We start from the raw sequence: 13,989 nt of genomic DNA, 5'->3' as shown, positions 1-13,989 counted from the left end.
CAGGAAATGAGCTTCCCCCAACTAATCCAGGGAGAATGAAGGTTTTTTATGTGCTTGTTCACATTTCAACATAGCTGTTTCCAAACCATCATTTTGAAATGAGGTAGCCTCTTAATAATTGTTTAAAGGAAGTGTTTTTGTATAAACACAAGTAACATCCTTGTGGACTGCTTCATTTTCATTATTTGCATTTAGTTTTTATTGCTGGTATATAGAGGTTGAAAGAAATTTGTATACAAAAGTGAGCATCATTTGCAGGTAGATTGAATAAATAAACCCAAGTTTAATAGGACCAGATCTCTAAGATGGAAGTAAAAAAATCATCACTTTCCATATTAGTATGGTTGAAGAGACACAGATCAAGTTAAAAGTTGAGTGTTTGCTGAACTCGCAGCTTGAAGACTGGATGCAGAAAAGATAAGTAATGCCATTCAGTGAATTATTAATGGTGGTTTTACTTAAATCGCTGATTTTTTTATTTTTAGGGAAGTTTTGTGTCTGGTAGTTTTTCTTGAATCTCAACTTTACAGTAACGTGGCTTTTTACAACAAGAAAAATCAGCTTTTCTGAGTTGCAAAACTTCAAATATTTTTTATTTAAAATTTATTTGGAATTATTTCACATGGCAAAAAAGTTTTCTAACAAAACACTTGTTCTACCACTTCCTAAGAGGAAAATCAGTGTCCTGGAGCTTATAATATTCTCATCTCCTCTCTGAAAGCAAGGGAAAAGAAGGCGTAGGAAATATTTGACAGAGATTCTGCACTCCTTTGACTGCTGTTCTCTGCTCTAATTGGTGCTGGTTTTTTATTTGGCTGAGCAAACTTTCCGTAGCATTGATGCTTTTTGGAGTTCCCACAACAGTGTTTGTTGATCTGCTGGATTCATTTATTGTGACTGAAATTGAATGGACTCACTGGACAAAGATTAAAGAGTACAGGAGCCCAGGAAAGCCTATAGATATTTAACTATGCAAGGAGATAATGAGATAGAAACACCACACGTAGGTTTGCAAATTTGTGAGTGTTTTGTCTTTCTTTTAAACCACTTATTTCTAGAAGTTTAAGCCACGCCCTTCTAGAGGGAAAATCCATTCTCTCTCAGAGGAGATACACAGCAGAATATTGCTAAACCTTTTGTTTTGTGGCCTTATCACCATCCTGATGAGTGGAAATGGTTTCCACACCTGGTTTCATTCCTTTTCTCCTTTTCACGGTTTTGCTTTCCCACATTGCTCTGTTCTCTGCCTCACCCATGATTCTGGATAAATAAAAAGGACTTATTTGTTGCTTCCTGCAACCTCACCCAGCATTCCTGGCGACAAACTCGAGACTATTTTCAAGGCAGGAGTGAGGAGTTCAAACAGCTACACTAGCATTGCATGTTGCCTTCCAGCAAGTTCAGATATTGATGCTGGGTCATAATCATTTCCAGATGTGTGTCGTGCCCACAGCCTTGTGTGGGGCCCAAACCAAATAGTCCAAACAACTTGCAAGCTCTCCTTTGCAGTATTTTCTCCTTAGGTTGCTCTCCTGGGAAATTGCAGGGATTTTACTGCTGAAACTCCATCCCACTGCCAGCCTTGAGTGTCCTTCCCATAGCATCACTGCTGCTGCCCCATGGCACCCTCCTTGTGGATACATCAGCCCTCAGCCTAGAGGGGGAGTAGATTCCAGCTATGGCACTTCAGCTGCTGGCTTTTTCAGGGCTTGGGACAGGTAAGTGCATACCTCATTAATTTTCTGTTTTCTCTACTGGATACTTTTTCTGCAGAGGGTGTTGTTTCAGAAAGATCCAAATAATTCAATGTCTGTTTATCAGGTTTTCTCATGTTTTTTTTTCATTCTGACTTTCAGACTGCTGTGAACAGTGAATATTTTGGAATGAGGTGAACCACTAATTGACAGCTTTCCCCAATTAGACTTGGAAAGTTTATGCAAAAAGAATAAAATAGCAACCCAAATTCAGACTATAAATAGTTCAGTCAGAGGAACAGATCCTGAGTGAAGCTTGACCTCCCAGCCTGGAGCAAAAGCTGTTTCCTCTGCCCTGCTGACTTGCTCGTGGAGCTGGGGTTTGGACATGATTTGTCACTACGTTGGAGGATCCATTTAAATGAGTACGCATTATTAAGCACTGCACTTCTTTTTCCTCAAAACACATTCCCAGTGGCTGGGAAATGGGAAGCAGCTGGGAAATCTTGGGAAGCAGCTGCTTCTCTGGCACCTGCAGGAATTTTTTACTGTCTGCCCACAGCATGTGGTGGCAGGCAGGGAGGAAAATCAGGAGGGGATCAGGTCTGTTAAATCACTATTTCAATACGAAAGGTCTTTTTCCTCCGAGGCTGTAAAAGCAAGGAGAGGAATGGGAGTTGGGAAAAGTTAAACGTTTTGCCCCAAGGAAGGGACTAACTTCCGAGTTTGCAAACTGGTTTCTGCTGATCTGCTGCACTGCAGTTGTTTTGTCACCAGGAATGTAGACCCTGGTTTCATCTGGGAATCCCAAGGAGGGCTATCAGATGGGTGGTTGTGTGGATGAAGTGAACAAAACAGGGAGAGGACCTGTGTGCCCAGTGGCAGGAGCAAAGGCATTGGGCACAAAATGAAACACAGGAGGGTCCCTCTGAACATCAGGGAACACTTTGTCACTGTGTGGATGGCCGAGCACTGGCACAGCTTGCCCAGAAAGGTTGTGGAGTCCCGTCCTTGGTTGGACCAGGTGTTCTCCAGCGGGTCACCCCTAGGGCACACTGACTTTACCTAGCCTTGGGCAAAGTGAAGTCGGAAGGAAAGATAATTCCCAGCTTTTGTTAGGATGGCAGCTTCTGACATCCGAGGCTTTCCAATAAAAATGAGGGAAGAAAATGCATAAATTTTAGTGGCTATAAGCATTAACTGTCAGACAGATAACTTCCAGAAAAGATCCAGCTGGGTGTCAAGTGGCCTATGGGCCTCAGGCTCTCCAGGAGGGAGTTTCACCAGGACTCAGAGTTCTGGGTAGCCCACCAGAGCAGGGGGCCCTGGAGCCCCTGCCCTCAGCCTGCTCCAGGTCAGAGCCCAGCCCGCTCCAGTAAAAGAGGAGGATCAGGTTTTTTTCACTAGTATGGTCTGTCAGCAGAGGGAATTGTTGGGATGTAGATCAGTCCCTTCGTATCTGACCAGGAAATGGGTGGCACCTGCCCCATGAGTCAGGAGGAAGGAGCCAGCTCTGGCCCAGAGCCCTCCCCAAAGGCAAACTTGCGTTCTTCCACCCTCAGAACCAAGGCATGGGCTTCTCCAAACCAACACCTATCAATGTCGTGCATAGCACAGCTTATGACGACTTCCTACTGGAAAGGGGAGAGCAGTGTCCCAGAGGGAATGCAGCCAGGCTCCTGGACTGTGCCTGGCCTCTCCTGCAGTTTCCCAGTGCTCTGGATGACCTCAACCCTCTGTCCATCTCCTTAGCCTCTCTTCCTTCCGCTGATAGGATGCTAATTGGTGGTGAGATTTTTCCAGTTGAGCACAGACAGGATTGTGCCTTAGTCATCTGAGCAAGCTCCCTTCCTCCCTTTAAAGTTTTTCCAGGCTTAATTCGACTTTGTATCAGTAGGAAATGACAAGTCATGTCACTGTTTTCTTTCCAAGTGTTTCATACTACACTCTACCTGGACACACAGCATCTCAGTGGGGAAGCACAATGAACCCATGAAGTATTACCAATAGGAAGTGACATTTTTCCTCCTTTTGTTCAGTAAATTCCCTGTGGGCTGCAGCTAAAATATTGGAGACGTTTTTAAGACAGGAAGGCTGTTGTGGTTTCAGCTTAGATACATTACTGATTTCATTTTCTGTCCAACTGAAACCAAATCTGTCTAGTCTAAAAATTTTCAAGTGAAGATTGCGAACTGATAAAAAATCCTGAGAACATGACCTGTGTTCAAGTGCTGGCTCTAGCCCTGCTTTAGGATCAGAAAAATCAGTGTTTCCCTTAAGTGTTCTTAGCATGGGCCAGTCAGGAGTCTTTTATGAAAGCAGCAGCTTGTCATTCACAGATTTGCCAGCACAGATAGCAGCTGGAGCACACCTCAGGCAGGTCTGTTCTGATGGCTGAATACATCTGCTTAAATATTTTCCACCTTTTTTGATATTCCTGAATATGGATTTGGCAGTTGATCCCAAATTACAGTGAAAAGTAATCTGTAGCATGAATTAAAACTGTGGAGTGTTTTTCACAGAAGGATTTATAGATAGTCAAGGGTATGAAACCCTCTTTTTATTGCATATATTTCTTTTTATTTTACAAATATTATATTCACTGATACAAATGTTCCTTCACAGAAGGTACATTCTTTTTTTTTTTAAGGGATAGGGTGTCATCCAAAATAAGCCATTTATTGTTCATTAATATAAAATGTATTCATATTTCTAGGAGGTGTCATATCCAAACCGCTGTTCATCCAAATTTCCTGTATGATCTGCTCCCTGCGTTCAATCCTTTCGGCCAGTTCTGCTGCCTCTGCTGAGTTATAACCTGAGTAAGAAGGTCTGTAAAGTCCGTCTGTTTCACCCTGGGTGTTTGAAAGGGAGGAATCCTCCCCCTCCTCTTCCTCCTCCTCCTGTTCACTGCTTTCGTAGGCTCTGGCACTCTCTGGCACCAGCTGATCCCTCTTTCTGTGCAATTTCCGGATGTCACTAGCACACGACATGCGGATCACCAAGGCACACAGCGTGAAGAATAATCCTACACAAACACTGGACACAAACAGGAGAGCGGCTCTTTCGGGGTGATCTGCAGGCAAGAAAGCCAGGGCTTAATCACTTTATAAACTGCCAAGGCTGGCTACAGACCCCCAGCTGCCATTCCCGCAGTGTTCCATAGCCATAAAGCATCCAAACCTCCCAACACTCACAGCCCAACCCTGCCAGCTCTGCCTCTCCAAACTGCTGGGCAAAAATGCAGCTTGGTTATAACATCGTAAAATAACAACATGACCCCAACCCTTTACGACCAGCTCACTGCTGTTGTCAGCCAGCTACCAGAACTCTGCACACCTTTTTTGGTTTTTCCAGCCATCCTGCCAAAACAGGCCTTACCCTCACAAACAGGGCTCATGAGAAGAGTGACTGTGGGCTCAGCAGGGCCTTGGCAGCATCTCCAGGCCAGGGTGAGTAGGTAGCACTTTTCTTCCTTTGCACTTAGTGTTGCTAAGTCATGAAACGTGCTTTGTCGCACAGCAGAGACGGCTTGGGTTTGGGATGGCTTCCTTCCTTTTCCTTCCTTCCTTCCTCCCTCCCTCCCTCCCTCCCTCCCCTTGACAATCTGTGTATGTATGCAGCCCAACATTTCCAAAGACAGGTGTTTCCAATGCTCTCACAGGTCAGGGCCAGGTGTACAAAACTACTGAACATCCAACAGTCCCCATTGAAAATATTAATTTAAAAATATATTGGCTGCAGTTGCTTAGAGAGTTTGAATCCTCCAAGGCAGGAAATATTCCCTAAATATCAATTATGCTGGGATTGTCCCATCAACAAGACTCTGATTATATTGTAATAATATCATTACCATAAACGTGGGATTACTAGTTGTAACCTTCGTATTTGGTCCTCCCTTTTCCCATAATGCCATGATCTGGTGAGCCAAACAGTATCAGCCTCATTTTCCTACCTCTAATGTATGCAAATGTAGCCAAGTAGTTAGAGCTAACAATAGTTCCATCTTTCTTCGGAAGTCTTGATTCCCTTGGATCAAGGTTGACACCTGTGACACGAGGAGGTAAGGTAAATTCAATGAATCTACTAAACTCATATTCACCCAGTAACTTTCCAGCTAATGAGTCCACCCAAAACACAGGCAGGCCAGTGCTGTGCTGAAGGAGCTGCAGAACACTTGACCAAACAATGGTTGATAGGTTGAATAAAGTATAATGAACAAATTATTGAAAATATCAAACATCTAGAAAATGGCAAGTTCATTTAAAAGAGCCTATTGCCAAGTGAAACCCCTTGTGCCTATTCCCATTGGGTTTTCTGAAATAATTTTACTTCATGAAGCTTCACAGTTCTCCAATGGCCTTCCCAGCCCAACCATGCCATGTGCTCCTGTTACTGGGGATAGTGTACACACATCAGCGTCATCCTTAACTTTGTGGCCTTTGAAAAGAGCAGGTGTTGGCAGAACTTGTAAAAGATTCTTCACCTTGAAACAACTACAATTTCACTTTTGCTCTTCCCAGCATGCTGGCTCTGGGCAGGTCACTGTTCCTGCAGTGTTGCTGTGACTGCAGGACTGTGCTCACATCCCACTCCCAGCCTGTCCCCCTGCTCTCCAACAGGAAGAGCAGCTCTTTCAGCAGGGTTTCCACTACTTAATCCCAAACCCTGATTCTGTGGTGGTACATACCATCGTTCTGTTTGATGGAAGACTTGTTATCGGGGACCAGGGGGTTGACAGCCGTGAGGATAAGTTTCGGAACTGCAGAGACAAAAGACAAATTCTGTTCTGTTAGTTTTAAGAACCTTCTCCCCAGTTAATTACAAATCCCACTGCTAACTCTGGGTTTATTAACTGGGTTTCTGACAGTGTTATTGAAGGTTGGACTCGATCTTGGAGACCTTTTCCGACCTTAATGATTGTATGGTTCTTGCAAAGTCAGGGCAGCTCTGGGCCTGTGACTGGATTTACACACACCAGCCTGCTCCAGGAACATCCATGCAACTCCATACAGCCTGGCAACCTGCCCCTTGTTTTCAGCCCCTCAAGGGTGTGCCAACCAGTGGATGGAGACAAAATTGGCCTCTAACTTCAGCATAAATTGGGCTACAGCCAGGTGCTAGGTTGCATCTAGATACTGGGTTTGGATGAGGATAATTCACTGTAATTCTAAGATAAATGTTAAAAGTCTTGCATGATGTCATTTGCGAAGCCTCTGAGTTGCTGAGGAGGAAAGGGGGGAGGATGGGAATAAATGAGCTGCATCTCTCTCATTTCATTAATTTATTCCCTTGATAAGTGTTTACAGTCTTCTTCAAATAGAAGAACTACAAGCAGGTGCATTGTACAGACATTGATGGTTCACATATTCTGTGTTGGATGAATGGGCCCTTCTGACACCCAGATCTTGGCACCTGTTCCTGTACTATGTGAAGCCAGATTGATTGATTTTCAGACTGATTGTGAGAGAAAAAAAGGAAGAAATTTCAAGTATGACACTCACCTCTATCCCACATAGAAATATTTGCCAAGAAACAGTGTTGAGAGAATTAAATGGAACAGAGGTTTGCAGCTTAAACAGACGCTGAGGTTTGCAGCTTAGCATAGTTTTCATTTGGAAAACAACTAAAAATAGCACTTCTTTGTGAGCATAACTTTTCTTTCCTTGTGGGCTCAAAGTCAGAGCTGTTTCCTTTCCTCATGAAGGAATACTTTTGGGACTCTTGGCTCCTGTTTGCAGTGGAAGGCCAACAGATACAGGGGTAAATAAGCTCATTTCTATTTTGTCTTGAACCTCATGGTAGTTTATAGCTGTTTTCCTGTGGCAGAATACTTTCCTTGGTGTGTGGGGCAGACAGGGAGCAGGATTGTTTCCAGCCTGCAGTCTGCATTTGCAGGCCTGGCTGTTCTGCACAACATGCCTGTGTTGTGAACAATGTCCTGGGAGGATGCTCAGTCTCCAGCGCCGATGCAGGACCTAGAGCTCCTGTCGCATGGCCTGGGACTCCTTCACCTGTGCTGGTGTCCCTCCTGCTCCCCCTGCAGGGGGAGCTCCCCAAGGCTTTGCTTGCTCTTCTTCCCCTCTACCATTCAAATGTTTATTGTAGGGGAATGTTTAATTCAAAATTGCATGGACAGAAAGAGCTCCTGGCTCCTTGCAGTGCTCATTTTCATTACGGTGCCTTTCAGACACAAGGACCTTAATTAGGATAGGCTACATCAAGTTGCTGAACAGAACAGCTGCTACCAGCATGAGGAATTCTTATTAAGATAATCACATCTGTACTACAACTTGTGCCAGCACTGCTTTGGCAAGTAGGAGTCAGTCACCTCCTGCAGGCTGCCAAAGGCAGCACACAAAGGGACTCTGGCATCCAGGGAGTGCGGATCCTCGTGGGACCACAGGAGCCGTGTTTCCTGAGAGAGGATTCCATGATCCTGAAGCGCGGGCTCACCAAGAGCCACCTTGCGCAGACAGGAGATGATGCTGAGCAGATCACTGGGGGCACTGAGGCTTCAAGAAACTAGCACCTCTTGGCTCCTGCCATGTTTTTATACTGTCAGGAATGAACTGCAAATGTAAAAATGCAGCCAGACTCACTACCCCTAAATGGCTGCTGACCGCTGGGTGTGGCAGCATGGGTTTTTTTCACGTTCCTGACTATGATAGAAATACTTTGAAGTGTGACACAGCCCTGAGAACAAAAGTGCTCTGGTCTGCTGAGTTCCTGTCATTACAGGGGCAGGTCTATTTGCATTATCTTGGGAAGCATCAGACTAGCAGGCATCTTCTAGTGAGGAGAATGAATGTAAAATTTTGTGATTCTGGAATATGCCAAATTCTTCCCATGTTGATTAGATGATCTGTAAAATAATCAGATCTGCAAATCATTGGCTAGTGCTTCACATTGCACAGCCCAGTAAGATTTGGCAGAAGAAAAAAATCTTCCAAATGTGCCAGCAGCACAAAAGAACACTATTTGTTACCCACATGTTTTTGCAAAACCTCATCCCTAAATAACAGCATGCATAACTCCATAACGCTGCTTTTCTGATACACAGATGTGCAAAGAGGAATGACTTGTTGTAGTTATGCTCATGCTAACCAGAGAGAATTACATTAACTCATTCATAAAGGCAGCTGCACAATAATCTAATGTATTGGTGCAATTGGCAGATTCCTGTATCTCTCCAGTAATAGGAAGCTGAATTACTGCACCGCCTTTCACAGCTGACAACCAATGCTTGGGGAGACTGAAAATCTCTCAGGGCTCATTTTCCTCTGATCTTCAGGTAGAGGTGATCTAGCCATCAATCCTACACTGCTGTTCTCAAAAGCATGTCTCGGGTAACCTGTGCCCTTTGACCACTACTCACTAGGGATGCAGCCAAGGGACTTTGCAGTATGTAGCTGTAGAGCTGCTCCTAACAAAGTATTTTAGGGAATTCTGCTCGCCTCTTATGAAAATATATTAGTCTATAGCAAACAATATGAAAAGCTGTTCCCTCTTGTCTGAGGAATGAGCTGAAGTATGTTTCAATCCTGCAAGGGATGTATAACCTCAAATCTTTACTTTTCATAAACCTTCACTTCCCTTTCCATGAAAAGGGAAACCCCTCTGTGAGGGAGAAGCTGTAGATGTGCTCACATGAATCAGGTTTCAGGACTGGGCTTGTACACAGTGCTTCAATTATGCTGGACTGTTTTACCTGCACTGATGCCAGGCAATGCCAGGTTATTTTTCCTAGCTCTGTTGCAGGTGAATTCTGTGGAACTGACTCTTATCTGGATAGTCTTTCTCAAAAATATTGAACTGCATACTTAATATTTTATTGTAGGTTCCATTTTTTGTAGCAAAAACCCCTTAAGTCCAGAGTCTTTGTTAGGTGCCGCTGTGCCCAGGGGATTGTTCACATATTGTGTGTGTCTGTGTCACAAACTTCCTATGTCAAAGGGAAGTGGGTATTTAGGAAGGCTCAGTGCCCGTATGTGGACACGCGTGTGTCTTTGCAAGCAGAAATGAGGGCTTGAAAATGATTGTGCATTTGCTCTTACCACATGCATAGCTGACATTAAGGTATTTTGTCACTCCAGGTAGGCATGGACTTCCAAAATCCCGGCTAGTGACAATGATTTTGCATCTCTGCTTCCCATAACACCTTTTTGATAACACTTCCAGCGCAGTGTAAGACAAACAGTCTGAAAGAAAAACACATACAATAAATATACAACTCTGGTGTTAGCTGAAATGAGAGCTGCTGGATGCAAGACTAGAGATACAAGTCTGCATCTCATCTCAGGCATAACTTTGCCTAAGCAGGATTTCAGCATTAAATATTAAGATTTGTCAATGCAAGGAAGTCAGCTGCAATAAAAATGTGAACTTGCAGCAAGTTAACTCTCCCATGTTGCCGTCCAGGTGCATACTAAGGCTGCAGGAAGAGTCCTGTCGAGCTGCAAACAGGTGCCCAGTATAAGGTCTCGATGTACCATTCAGGATGTCTTGGAAACAATAAGCACATCCAAATCGCTCTCTATCTATTCCATCTCAAATCAAGAGAGATGAAATGCTGTTTCCAAGTCTGTCTCTCAGCCCTGGGTTACTGAGATGAGTTGACCGGACACCCAAGTTCAGTTCAAGTCAGGTGAGATCAATTTTTATGTGCTGCAACAGCTTAGGCTGCAGGGAAGTTCAGGGTATTAAAAAGCAGCTTTTGATTTACAGTGAAGGGGTCAAAATGGGCTCAATATTTAACCAGGGAAGCATGTGGCTTCCAAAAATGGGTTTTGCACTGGAGCTGAAATTATTTGACTGGGAAAGTGTGTGAGTCACATTCTGCTTTAAAAAAAAAGAACATCTCTAAATGTGGTTAAGTTCTCTGTATCCACATGTGCTAAACTCCAAGCCACAAAGCAAGAAACACCCTGTAGTTTTGGTTTGTAAATAGAAAGGATGCAGAATGGACAAGTCTGGATCAAGTAATACTTCTCTGAATCTTTCTGCATCACTGCACACACTGTGGCTTTCTGTGTAGGACAGATATGTCTCGCTCCAGGCTTCTGGGGCGAGGGCACTGTAGAGGTCTGAAACATATTTCTCTGGACATTAAAACAGTCCCTCTTCCTGCAATAAAGGATGGCACCCAGTCAGCTGCCAACTGCTGAAGCTCATTTGTGCCTCTTTAGGGGAAGGACAAACACTGTTTGCAAAGACACTCCAAAGGTTCCCCAAATCTGTTTGGAAAGAAGAGAAGGTTTGAGACTGAGTTCTTGACATTTAATGTGTGAAAATGGGGCAGATTTGTGGTTTTTAGAGTTAACTCCCTGAATAAGCACTGAGTAAGTCATATACATGGGCAGAGTCATCAGGAGATATTGGGCTCATCCGTCTGGCAAAGGGCTCGTGGGTTACTTAGGACATGGATTTTAGGAGACAGCTCTTCCTTTGACTTTTCAGAGACCTAAAATCCCCATACCTGTGTTTCCCAAGAGACTGCTGGAAGGCAGGGAAGAGCTGACCTAAAGCAGTGGGTAGTTCTGATTAAGTAACTCAGCAGTTTTAATTTCCCTCCCTGGCAATTTCAGATAAGTAAAGATATATTTAGATGGACATTTTAGGCAGCCAATAGCTTACTTTGGCAAGTACAAAACCAACTGGAGAATATCAGGAGGAATTACCGGGTGACTCATGAATGGATGGATTGGGAGCACAGCAGCAAACTGAATTATGTTTTCTACAGAATTTTCTTTTATAAGGCTCATGCCTTATGAAAACAGGAAGATGCTGTGCTGATGGTTTTCTACATATTCAGTGATATGGCAAGTGTGTGTTTCATTTCAGCTTTGGTAGGCATTTGCTCATGTTTCTGTGGGACTTAATAGCTTCTTATCATCTCTATCCATGTTGGATTTGGCTCCTGTACCAGTCATATGCCTGCAGGTTCTTGGCAGGCCAGTTTTTGGAGAACCTTCCAAGGCTTGCCTGGTGTCACAGGTGAGTGAATGCAAACTGTAGCTGGTTTCTTCTGCAGGACAGGACAGACGTTACCGGGAAAGACTTAAAACATTAAAAAAACCTATTTAAAACTTCCTGCCTTCTAAAAAGATTTTGGGTTTTAGTGGTTCAATCCAAAATCCTGTCTGGTTTATATGCATCCTTGCTACCTTCCCAGTAGTTCTCCCAGCAGCTATGATGGGAATAACTTGAATAACTTCTCCTTCACCCTCCTCCTGGTGAAACACCTTATTCCAGTGACTGAATGAGGAGAGGTCAGTGCTGTGTTTGGAGTAAAGGAATTCCATGGAATGGCCCCAGAGAAACCATTAATTGGGAGATGAACATAAATATGCAATGTGGCTTCTTTCTGGCTAAGTGCTGTTCGATCTGCACAGATATCCCTGGGGCTTGTTAGACTGGTACTGTACATTTTCAATAACCTGCTTCTGGAAAGGCACGTTCCCAGAGTGCTGAAAGGCTGGTGGCATCCAGCGGTGGCGGACAAGGCAGCAATGTGTGGCTGGGAAAACACTCCATTCTCCATGCCTTTCTCCCGAAGTTGGTTGTTCCACACCAAGACTGTCGGTGGATCTTTTGTACCAGACACTGCTATGGATGGCACAGGGACACGGGTGTCAAGACGACGTTCTTAATGCAGTAATAAACTATCCAATCTGACTGCAGCTATTTAACAGTTGGAGTACAAAGCCTTGTTTCTGCAGGAAAGGCTCTTTCAGCTCCCTAATTAGCTTTGTTTGGGAAAGTTTTGGCATGCAAATGACATGCCATAAATCATGCAGGCTTTAATGAGAAGTAATTTGTCTTCTGGTTTCTAAAACTTCTCTCAATTCAGACAGGAGGAGCTTTCCCTCCCTTTCTTTCCACCCTGCCACACAAGACCTGCAGGTGATGGAGCATCTTGTGCCAGGCTCCAGGGACAGCATCCTGTCCCACCCTCTCCAAACGTTTCCAGCTGCTTTCATCCCCAACTGCTCCTTATGCCGCTTTATGTGTCCTGGGCTGTGTTCACCCACAGAAGAATAAGGAGCTCGCTTTTAAAATCAAAGCAAAGAAATGCTTTGGTTTTAAACTGAAAGCAAAGATTTCACACCTTCAAATCAGGATGCCTTGTGCTTTGTGGAGCCCAAATATCAGCTGTGGGGACAAGAACTGACAGGGGGAAGCTATGGAGTTCGGAGCAAGCTAAGGCTGCAGGATCCTAAAGAAAGTTGCTGAAATAATATGGTAATTTATGCAAGAGCATGGCACGCAAGGTCCTGCCTATGCATCAGAAAAGGGCCACTTGAACTGCTGATTCCAGCAGAAACACACAATGTGATCAGCAGCACTTTTGTACAAAAAAAACCACCAAACTTGGTCTCTCTTTCCTCCTTGCACATGCATGTGCAGAGTGGGGGATCCATCGCACCAAACACCAAGGGCAAGAGACAAGTGGGGCTCTCCACTTCCTGGCAGCAGGAACCAGAATCCCTGCTCCTGCATGTGCACATGCAGGAGTTCCTTGGCTCCTTTTAGACTTGGGGGCCAAGTGTACTTTTCCAAACCTTTCACAAATTTGAGCCATGAAAAAATAGACCCAAGAAACTCCTGATCTGCTGGTAAAGAAAACATTACTGGATGAAGTGATGTGTGTCTCAGAGTGCTCCAAGCAACTTCCACCAGACAAATCTGATCTTCCCTGTTCATCTCAGAAGAAAGTTACTTGGACTCTAAAAGTGGTGGCTGGTCTTTTTTTCCCTTCAGTTGCTCCTCATCCTGCCACTGCTCTGAAAACCTCTCCTTTTAAGGGAGTTTGCTGGGGCCAAGGGGTGCAATGGCTCCTACTGGCACCTCTTGAGGCCCAAAGCACCTACTAAGCTTCTCCATTTTCTCAGGCTTACACAGGCAAGGACCTTTTCATATCTGGTGTCTGCACACGGAGAGAGCTGACTTAAGGGGTTTTGTGGTAGAAGGAAAACGGAACTATTTTATCCTTACTTTTGCATCCACAAAATTGATTTGACTCCTGTCTCCCACGCCCAAAGTGCCAAGGCTGTGAGGAAACATTTCCAGATCTGCCTACAGCTGCTTGTGCCATCGCTGCTGTTACTTCTGATCTCAAGAGACATTCCCAAAGGACTGGCTCACACCAGGCAGAGAGTACATCTCTTAGTAAGAGACAGAAACCAAAAGCTTTTCGGTCAGTGAATAAGAGATGTAAGGCCCTTTGAATTGGCTGCAATATCCAAACAAACAAACAAAAAAGAATCACAGCATCATAGAATCCTGTTACATT

General features: G+C 44.3%; 1 protein-coding gene across 4 annotated transcripts in view; it reads right to left on the bottom strand.

Annotated features, from left to right (window-relative positions):
* Positions 1-20: 20 nt before the first annotated feature.
* EVA1C (eva-1 homolog C) overlaps positions 21-13,989 on the bottom strand; it is a 37,000-nt gene continuing 23,031 nt past the window's right edge. For 2 of the 4 annotated variants that reach the window (XM_069027169.1, XM_069027178.1), the window contains exons 5-8: positions 9,752-9,895; positions 6,385-6,456; positions 5,650-5,742; positions 21-4,770 (exon numbers count right to left, since the gene is read on the bottom strand). In XM_069027169.1, coding sequence (XP_068883270.1) covers positions 4,373-4,770; positions 5,650-5,742; positions 6,385-6,456; positions 9,752-9,895 — 707 coding nt within the window. In that variant the 3' untranslated portion in view covers positions 21-4,372. The remainder of the gene's footprint in view (positions 4,771-5,649; positions 5,743-6,384; positions 6,457-9,751; positions 9,896-13,989) is intronic. The other 2 variants (XM_069027183.1, XM_069027192.1) reach the window with 1 other exon arrangement.

Source organism: Aphelocoma coerulescens, chromosome 1 (assembly GCF_041296385.1).
Source record: "Aphelocoma coerulescens isolate FSJ_1873_10779 chromosome 1, UR_Acoe_1.0, whole genome shotgun sequence".
Lineage (NCBI taxonomy): Eukaryota > Metazoa > Chordata > Aves > Passeriformes > Corvidae > Aphelocoma > Aphelocoma coerulescens.
This window is presented reverse-complemented; position numbering and strand designations above follow the sequence as displayed.